Raw genomic sequence first — 10,775 nt, 5'->3', positions numbered from 1 at the left:
GTTTAAACTCAATTACATAACCACTAGCTTGGCCTAGTGGCAAAGGGGTATTCATCTCAACCAAAATGTTATTGGTTCTAGTCTCATTTTAGACATGTTTAATCATATTTTTATACAAAAGTTTTTTACACAACCTAAATTATAACCAAGTAAGCCCATATTAAAATTAAATTGTTTAAACCCAACAAAATACTCATTTAACTTAAGGCCTAAAAAAATTTTCGCCTTCGGCCCAATTTTTTTTTTTTTTTTGCTTTCTCGGAGCCGGCCCTGACTTCAATTAACCAAATTAAAGACTTATCCACCAGACTAGCAGCTTATATTCTAATTAGGATGATTCCTTTCTAATATATAAGATGGTTCACTATATTATTTTCTATATACCAACACACTATTATTTTGAAACTCAGATGGTTCCTGAAAACCACCCATTTTATAGTTGGATCCGCCCATGCTCGTAACATGTTTTATTATATCTTTTGTGATATCGATATATGCACCTCTATGCTTGTACATGGCGTCCCATGTGGTGAACATGAATGAATGAAACTAATCAATGTTGTTAGGCACGATTTATCACGATTAGTATTCATTGTTACTACATATCATGCATTCTATTATTGTTTTTGTAGGTGTGGAGGGATTGTGATGGGCAGCCCTAGCCCCTAGGGTTGAAGATAGTTTGAATGAATTAAAGAAGACATAATCATGATTTTATGCGTCGGACAAAGTCTAAACAAGAAGATACAAACAGTTGTTTTCCGTTATCTTACTCAAAGACCATACCGAAACTACAAATTTCATATCAAAGCGACGGAAGCTTAAATCAAGGTTTGAAGTTGTCGAAGTTATTGAAAGAAAATGAGATTAAGAAAAAAAGAAATAAAGGAAAAGTTGTTTTGAACTACACGTCACCAAAGATGACAATGGGCTTCACATAATAACAAGTTTAAAATTGGGCTTAAAAGTGTTTATACTATAACGTGGGCTGGAAACTAATTGAAAGCATAAGCCCACACAAAAGCTCTATTGCAAAATATAAGGAATAATATTAAAAAAAAAGAAAGAAAACTAAGATGAGTAATCCTTTTGATTTGTAAATTTTAATGTTGACACTTTTTAATTTCTGGATTTGAGTCGAGTAATTACGTGAAACGATTATGTTACCCGATTATTGGATGATTTTTTAATCTTTAGTCTAGTATCGTTTTCTTACGACTACAGTAGAAACTCGATAAATTAATACTCGATTATTTAATAAACTCTCTAAGATAATATTTTTTGCCGGTCCCGACTCGGGGATAGGGTGCTAAATTAATAATTCGCTAAAATTATAAGATAATACATTTTTGATAATTTCTTTATACCCCATATAAAATATAAATTAATAATTCCTTATATATAGCATATTACATGAATGATTTATGAAGGTTTCTTGAAAAATGACTCAATTGTCTTTTGTTTTTTGTTGAAATCAATTTCCCCTTGAATCTCGTCTCTAATTTTCCTTAGCATGGTAAGAACTTCTGGTGTTGTTTTCTCATAGCTCAACAAGAAATTGTTCAATGTGATTGCCGCTTTAATAGCTTCGTTTCGCGAAGGGGGCTCCATTGTAGAACTTTCATCATCTTCTTCATCGATATCATCTTTATTAATTCCAATAACGATTTCAATAATTTCTTCATCAGTCAACAACTGTGGAACTACATTTTTTTCTGGGTGAGTCAGAACATTCTACTATAAATTAATAAAATATTAATTAATATATAAATTAATAATTATTAATTTATCGATTAATTAATAACTCTTTTAATTAATAAATTTTGGTAGTCCAAAGTATATTATTTTATAGAGTTTCTACTGTATATTGATTAACTGCTTTATTGATTTTTCTAACAAAATTAATGAGTTTTGATTCCATATAAGATGAACAAATAATGCTTTATGTTTGTTCGTCAATTTAAACTCGTTACAGAATCACACAATCTAATTAAAACATTCTAAACTCATTAAAGAATCACACAATGAATTTAAACCATTGATATATGGTTGGAACCATACATTGATCTTTGTTTCTTTCACACCACATGGTTCTTCAACTTTTAGTAAACTCTCACAATAGGATCTTACCAGTCTTTGTGCTTTCATTTAATTTAGTAGTCATTTAGATTTTGGACTGGTATTCTTAACACGGTCCGATCTACAGTTGAGTTATGTATCTACTGCGAACCTTTTGTTCAATCTTCGTTTGACGAATCGTCTTGTTTTCTTGTCATTTGGAATACTTTAACGATATTTAAAAAGTACAAGATTTGAATATACAAAATTACATAGTATTATCTCAAAAAAGGTTATAGTTATTTAACTTATTTTTATATTGTTTGTATATATATATATACCTCTATTTTAATCTTTTATATCTTTATTTTAAGCTTAGAGCTTTTAAACTTATGCTATAACCGTCTATATAACATAGTTTGGAATATCATACTCAAGCCTGGAACCAACATATTTCAATTTCGAAACTTCATAATTAAGCTTGGAACAAAAAACATAAAAAAAAAAATACATTGGACAGTTACCTGAAGTTAACCGAAACCGACTCATAACCAACGGTTAACCAACCATTCAGCTATGGTTATAATTTTAGTCGTCTTCCATAACCGAACCCCATTTATAGTTACGATTAAGCCCGGTAACTAATCTGAACCGACTTTTCACACCCCTACAAACTACGATTAACGGAACAACTGAATGAATCAGTTTTGAGCTATATCGAACCAAACCAACCCATCATGACCGCTAAGATGTGACAAAATAGTTTTGACAATGCTGTTTGAATTAAAAATTGAAAATCCAACTTTTTGTTAAAAATTATTTATTATTTTACTAAGTAAAAAAAAAATCCTTTTTCTTTCTCTGTTATCCTTGTTTGTGGGGCACCCATGATTTGCCGTACATAAAGATCCTGCAATCTTCATTCTTCAGCAACTTGCTGGCCAAGGAAAGGAGGACACACTCGAAATAACTGAACCAAAATCAAACAAAAATTAACCGAATTAAACGAAAATTGTTTAGCAGTTTTTTTAACTCTAGGTTAACTGAACTAAACCGAACCATTCATCTTATATTTCTGTTTTTTACGTCTCAATTCAATTTCATGTATTACATGTTTTATGCCATAGTTTCATTATTTATGTGTCCATTTTATGTATTTATAAGCAAACATTTTAGCAATAGTTTGATTTTGAATATTAACCGGACCAAACCTAAAACCGACAAACTTACCGAATAAACTGAACCGGTTACCCAAAAACCGATTGGTTATTTCGTTTGAGGTTAATAATCAAAGGGATTTGCCTTGTGACATTGGTGTCCACTCTATCCTAGCGAATGAGAGTTCGATCTCTACAATAAGGTATTAATTGGATTTAATAGGTATGGTTCAGGATCCGTTAAGAAAAAATAATTGATCTTAAATAATAAAAAACTTAAACATATTTTATTATTAAATTATTAAAAATTAAAACTTATAATTACGGCTTTAATTCCTTCCATTGTGGTAGCCTCGTAGAAGTTTCCTTGATGCTGAAACTTGAAAGTACCAAAATGGCAAATTTATTTCAGATGCACATTAAATTCGGTATTCACCAAAATGGAACCATGAGATCCTCCAACACTACGAGTATTACGCTTCTGTTTACGATTTGAAAGATCTTTCAAATTGATCGAATGTACAAGCCGAGTTAAATCGACTGGTTCGGCTAGATTATGAGTATTACGCTTCTGTTTACGATTTTGAACATGCCGTGAAGCTAAGTAGACCGAGATAAAAATAAAAAAGTAACTTTATAATACGTCTAATTTTAATAAAAATAAATTAAAATTTTTCACGAACCGTGTCTTTCTCTAAAACTCTTCAAAAGTTGCATAGAATGACAACTGGTCGACAACTTTTATTGAAATACTCTAAAAACTCATAGAAAGTAATTACCATGTATAAATGGTTACGTTACAACTTCATTATTGTATTAGAAATGGTCACCGACTTTTTTTAAACCCTACAAAATATGTAGGGGTGTTTAGGAAAACCGAAACCGAGATAAACCGATCTGAATTCTTATTTGGATATGGCACTCTAAAAAATCAAATTGTTTGGATTATTCGGATATTTGTTTAATCCGAATATATAACATGTTTTTAATGGTATTTTCCTGTTTTGTATGTTTATTTAGACTATTATTTGAACTTTGATTTCGAATAGGATCCTAAAATTTTCAAATGTGAAAAATCCGAACCGAATAATCCATTATCTGATGAACACCTTAAAAAGGGTACAAAGTATGCATCTTCGCATCCTGCTCCTCTCGTGATTTCATCTGTTACAAAAGGCCACAAGGTGGTGTTCCTGGCTCTTGCTCGTGGCATCTTCCCGCCCCTCTCGTCCCGCTCCATATTACTGCACCATTTTTGAGAGGACCACATAACTTTAAAAAAAAAAAGCTAAAAATGTTTATAATTGGATCTTTAATTATTAACATCTTATGATAATGGTCAACACACTTGCTATAAAAACAATGTGAAAACAGAGAGCACACAAAGCAGTTGTTGCAAGTTTTGGTACCAAAAATGGTAGAATTTTTGCACTTGTCTATAAAACTTTAAATTCACATTTTCACCCCCCCAACAATTAAAGAATCAATGAAAGTTTTCAAAAGCCAAAAAGAATCCGAAACTAACAAGTAATTTCCTAACATTATCTCATTTCTTCTCTTTCACGGAGCAGTTTTCTAACGTCATTTCATTTGTTTTCTCTGTATATCTCTTCTGTTTTTACTCAACTCGAGTTTGGCTTAGACTCGGCTTATTTCCTATTATTTAACTAAGTTATATATATTTATAATAATTTTAAGATATATTTTTTATTTATAATTTTGTATATAGCATAATAAATATTATTTAGTTATTGTTTTCATAACTATATATGATAATATTTATTATTATTAAACAAAAATGTATTAAATACGCAAACAAAAAAAATAAAAAAAAATTATATCAAGCATTGTCTCTTTTTGGCTCGAGTATGCAAGCTGAGGCTCAGACTCGTTTATTAAACAAGCTTAGTTTTAAACTCGAGTTCATTTAAGCTCGGCTCGGCTCGACTCGACTCGACTCGAGTTTCTTACAGGTTGATATCGAGTAAATCAATAATGACTTGCCTCGTTTCCCTTCGTAGTTAAATACACGAATGCCGACGGAAAAGTAACATGAATAAAAGATACACACCAATGAATATTAGAGTAAGGACAAAACATTATAAAAAGTAACTGTAGGTGTAATTCTTCCGTACATAATCATGGCCACCCAGTTTTCATAATATTAATTAATACTTCTTCATTTCATAAAATACACCCAAAAAGCATTTTCTTCTTTGTTGTTCTTCTTGCTGATTAAAAGAGTGTTTTTTGTGTATGATTACAAGCTTTTTTTTAGCTCCTCTGTTTTCAATTTCTGTGAGTTTACACATACATACATACATACATTTTTTTGTGTTATATTATATGACAGAACCACCATTGTGTTGTGTCTACTCAACACTACCAAGAATGACAAAATTGCCCCTGTTGTTTTTCCAACTTTTGTGTGATCTTCAACATTCATACTTACATACAACATTAATATATTATTTTTCTGTATGTGTTAATTTAGGGCATAAAAGGGTTATGATTAGGGGTGAGCATAAACCGGGTGAGACTTGTATCAGACTTGGTTATTTACAATAGGGTCTACCATTAAACTGGTCCGGGCCGGGTCTCGTGGTCTGACCATTTTCTCTCTACATAAACTGGGTAAGACCCGCGGCACCCGTGAGACCCGAACCGATCAGGCCCGATTATTTACAATAGGGTCGGGTCCGGGCCCCGAGAATACCACTAAACGGGTCGTGGTCTGGTCTCGCGGGTCTGTTTGCACACCCCTACTTTCGTGTGTTTTTTTTAGTGTTTTAAGTTGATCATGAATTTTAGAGCACAGTAAGGTTGAAGAAGACATATATAAATGACAAAAATACCCCTGCTTTATCAACTGTTGTGTGATTTACACATTCATACTTGCATATTAGATACAGATATATTTTTTTGTCTGTATGTATAAAGGATTTTGTGTGTTTTTAGTGTTTATGTTGATATTCATAAAAAGGAATCTAGGGTGGTATTTGAAAGGTGTAATCCCTTAAATTGGATAACTGTTTTGATAATGAAATTTATATTACAATCTTTTAACTGGTGTAGGTTGAAGAAGACTTAATGTGAATGACGAAAATGCCCCTGAATACGAACGCAGACGAGTCATATACGAGTCTTTCGAAGGCGAAGAAACGACAAAAACTTATGGATTTGATAGAGAGGAAAAAAAGTGGGAAACGACCTGCTCCTAAAGAGCGCGATATGACCAATATCAAGAGTTATGAGAAGGGAAGTTTAAAACGAAAGAAGTTAAATTCGCATTTTTATAAAAAGTTGTTTCAAGTTCGGAGAAAAAAAGTGAAAGTGTCAAATTTTGTAAATGACACACCTGCTGTGGGATCTTGTTTGGGTACTAGGCATAAAAAACACAGGTGATTTAGTTAATGACATATTTGTTCATGCATTAATATTTGATTATTCATGTTTTATAAAGTTGCTTTAAATTCATAGAAAAAAGGTGAACGTATGGAATGATGTTAACGACACACCTACTGCGGAATCTTGTTCGCGTAAAAAACAGAGGTGATTATGTTAATGACATATTCGTTCATACATTAATATTTAATTGTTCATGTTTTATAAAACTGTTTGTTTGTAGATTATGTTATGAACAAGGACGTGGAGCGAGTGTTCTTCAGTCTGGTACAAAAGAGAAGATTCAATCTGGTGTGTATTCTGTTTATTTAGCTCTACATTAAAACAGTTTTAATTTTTGGTGTAGTCTTTGTTAATGATGTTTCTAATTAATGTCACTTAGTGTTAATATTTACTGATGGATACAAATTGCATACGCAACAGGCAGCAGTGAGTCAGCTGATAATCAGTTTGAGGTCTCAACCGAAAAACATGATCATATTATTCCTTATGTTAACAAGCTTCTTGACCACCGGAACAGAGGTCAAAATGCTGTATTTTTTGACGGGCCGGTGAGATTTTTGGTTTATTTTTCCATTAAACGATATTAATTATTTTAAATAAATATAACATTAATTATTTGGATATCGCAGGAGCGGGTAGTTAAGGTGGTGTCTTTTGTATCATCGTTGTTGGATAATACGATGAGGCCTATTCTAATAATATCAGCTTCTTCCAGTGCTGTTTCATTGTGGGAAACCGAGTTTTCAAAATGGCCAAAGTCGGTTGTGACATACAAAGATGGTCACTATATTATCACCATTAGAGATTCAGAATTTCAAGTCGTTTTATCTTCTCTAGATGCCATTTCTGAGGTACACAATTCTTGATATTATATGAAACCGACACAAATTTATCATGTGGGAATTATATTCGTATTGCTATTTTGCAGGACTTGGAGTTGAAAATGCTTAATAATACTAAGTGGGAATTGTTAGTGATAGACGAGAGCCAATGCCCCGTATATTCAACACATTTAAACAAATTTCAGAAGCTTATGGCTGATATGAAACTGTTAACAGTTACTGGCGAGTCAGAGGTATGTTTTCTCACCTTTCTTTTATTTCAAACGGGTCAAAAGTTAAACGGGCCAACTTGGTCAAACGGGCTGATGACCAACTTAAGCCTACCTTTAGTCCACTAATTCTCAACAAATGTATGTGGGCCAATAATAATAAAAAATAGCTAAAAAGGGAAAAAGTCAAATAGGTCAAACGGGCTGAAAGCCAACTTAAGTCTGTCTTTACTCTTTAGTGCACTAATTCTCAACAAATGTATGCGGGCCAAAAAATAATATAGAAGATAGATAAAACGGGAAACAAGTCAAACTGGTCAAACAGGCTGAAAGTCAACTTGAGTCCATGTTTAGTCTTCAGTGCATTCAATCTCAACAAATGCATGCGGGTCAATCTGGCCCAGCCCGTTTTGACCTGCGGGCCTGCCCGTTTTTTACATTTGCTGATTTCAGTCAACTGTTTCAGGATATTTTGCAAAGCTACCGAAATATCCTTTCACTCGTTGACTGCAAAAATCAAAAGATACAAACTGTTGATGCTGACATGGAAATGAACGATGATATTAACACATTGAAAGAACGACTGTCGCCGTTTATAGCATTCGAGTGCACATTCAGCACCCCTGATCTTGACGAGTATTGGGTCCCGGTTCATCTTTCTTCAATGCAAATCGAAAATATTGTTCAATTCTAGCTTCAAATTTGGACACACTCTCCTCATCTTCAAGAAAATCTCCACTCCGTGATATTCTCACCCAGATTCAAAAGGTTCTCTCTCTCTCTCTCTTTTTTTTGTTTTTTTGTTTTGTTTTTTGTAATGTTTCGCATTCTGTTTGGTAGATGCTTATTCTTAATTTGTTTAATAATTATTTTTGCAGTGCTGTGATCACCCGTTTCTTGCGGACCCCACTTTGCGTAATTCTTCAAAAGAAGGTTCTTTGATTGATGATGATCCATTGGCTGCTGAAATCAATGTCAGTGGTAAATTACAAGTTCTTGACAAGCTGCTGCTAGAGATTAAACGATGCGGCTTGAGAGCACTCGTTCTGTTTCATGTAACTATATTTTTTAATTTATTTTAGTTATTACATACTCACCATACATATTTTTTTTATTTAAAGAATTTTTTTGTTGATTTGACAGTCGGCAGTCAACTCAGAGAAGATATCAACTGGGCATTTTTTGGATGACCTTGTTCATCGAAGATTTGGCGAGAATTCATATATCCATATCCCAGTGATTACTCTTAATTATGCACCTATAAAGAAAAAGGAATCATTAGAAAAGTTCAACAATGCAGAAAGTGAATGTTTCGTTTGCTTGTGTGATTACCGCGCTTGTCACTCAAGTATTAGGCTTTCACGCCTCGATGCGGTCATATTATTCAACAGCGACTGCAACCCGTCAAGTGACATAAGAGCTCTCAAGAGGATCACCATTGATCCGCATCGTGACTGGTTACATGTTTTCAGGTTCTATTCAGCATTCACAGCTGAAGAGAAAGCACTGATTTTGTCAAACCTAGGTACACCTGTTGACAGTTATTTTAGATGGAGAGCTTGCCACCGGCTGCTAGGATGGGGCGCCTCTTACTTATTTAGTAAGCTCCAAAGCTGCACCGACACCAGACATCAGTCGTTTATAGACGATGTGGTTCATGAGATGTCATTCTTGTTGAGGAACATGGGTGTCAAACCGGGCCCCGCAAAACGTTCAATCATATCGCGAGTTGTCACCCCTGTTGAAAGTATCTTGTTATATGGTGAAACTGAAAACCTTACAACAGAAAGTTTATCTATTGATGAGTACTTGATAGATAACAGACATTCTGTTTTTTGGAATAAGTTGGTCAAAGAAAGTCAACCTGGACCCGAAAAGTTATGTAACAGATTGTCTCGGAGAGTTCCAAAGTCAACCCGAAACATGATTGAAGTTGTAAATGCAACCTCTCCTTCTTTTGTAAGATCAAAGCCGAGGAGCAGAAGAAAGTTGGTTAAGAATGCGGGAAGAAAATGGGCAGGTATGATAGTTATATTTATTAATATTAAGTAACCTTTATATCATATGTTTGATCATTTTTATTGTTATTTCATACAGGGGCACATACACCTTTTGGTACTCATCAAGCATGTGAGACTGCTACACCTTCAACTGCTTTGAATCCCGGAACAAATGAAGGTCAACAAAGTCAAACCGATCAACCGCAGCCACATACTCTTGAAACAGAAATCGAAAGAATTCAAAAGGAGCGAGAGCAAATCGCGAAATCACATCAAGAAAAGGTTTTTATTTTCTTGTAGTTATATTATTATTATTATTATTATTGTTGTTGTTGTTGTTGTTATTAATGATGTTGTTTATATGCAGGAATCAATGCTTCTTGCTGAATGTGAAAAGGAGATTTCAAAGGTCCGAAAGAAGTATGCCGAGTTGATCCATGACTCGAAGACGTGTTTAACAAAAGAAGATATGGTTCTTGAAGAGTATGAGAAGCTTGTTAATGTCAATAAACTTCTTGCTGAGATTTTGTCGCAACATTGGCAGGACACTCCTATTCTAAAGAAACCACAAAAAGGTATCTAACATAATATAGCTTAATTTCTTTCAAGAACTTTATTTAATTATTGTTTTGTTTCTCTTAATTACAGAAACTAGCGCGTTTAACATTCTTACAATCCCTCCATCTGCACTAGTTCGGCCCACGAACCTGTGTTTGACCGGTGGTCCCACCACACATATCCCCGGACACAGTTTAGGTGGGTCAGGAGTGCGCTTTGCAGCCCCTCATATAAGGTCAAAGCCGTCATTGTTTGCGTCACTTCATAATCGGCCTGCCACTGGTGAACCATCGGTCAACTAACCAAACAGTTGACTTTTTCAAGTATATAGACTGATTTTGTTAGCTTGCAAGTGTCTTCTGTTAGGTGTTAAAGGTGTTTTCGGTAGCATTTTGGTAGGCACATTCAATGTATATGTTGCAAATATGCTTGCTTACAAACGTTAGGTGTTTTAGAGATAGTCAACTAAGTCAACGGTTGTTGTCGGGTGAGTTAGTTTTGTGAAGTGGCTTACTGTTATTAGCAGTTGTGTAACTCCTTTGG

At 33.8% G+C, this 10,775-nt stretch overlaps 1 protein-coding gene and 1 long non-coding RNA gene across 2 annotated transcripts; both read left to right on the top strand.

Moving 5' to 3' along the window:
• The first annotated feature begins 7,241 nt into the window (after positions 1-7,241).
• On the top strand, positions 7,242-7,921 carry LOC143597835 (uncharacterized). The gene is made up of 2 exons (XR_013147005.1): positions 7,242-7,474; positions 7,552-7,921. It is a non-coding gene; the product is annotated as an uncharacterized LOC143597835 (long non-coding RNA).
• A 388-nt stretch (positions 7,922-8,309) lies between these two features.
• On the top strand, positions 8,310-10,775 carry LOC143597834 (uncharacterized). The gene is made up of 6 exons (XM_077076219.1): positions 8,310-8,442; positions 8,553-8,729; positions 8,818-9,694; positions 9,772-9,956; positions 10,042-10,249; positions 10,323-10,775. Exons 3-6 carry the CDS (start codon positions 9,337-9,339, stop codon positions 10,532-10,534), a joined length of 963 nt encoding a protein of 320 aa, XP_076932334.1. The 5' UTR covers positions 8,310-8,442; positions 8,553-8,729; positions 8,818-9,336; the 3' UTR covers positions 10,535-10,775.

This window comes from Bidens hawaiensis, unplaced genomic scaffold (genome assembly GCF_021521415.1).
Source record: "Bidens hawaiensis isolate Kalapana, Puna unplaced genomic scaffold, B.hawaiensis_p1.1 tig00049128_1, whole genome shotgun sequence".
Taxonomy (NCBI): domain Eukaryota; kingdom Viridiplantae; phylum Streptophyta; class Magnoliopsida; order Asterales; family Asteraceae; genus Bidens; species Bidens hawaiensis.
This window is presented reverse-complemented; position numbering and strand designations above follow the sequence as displayed.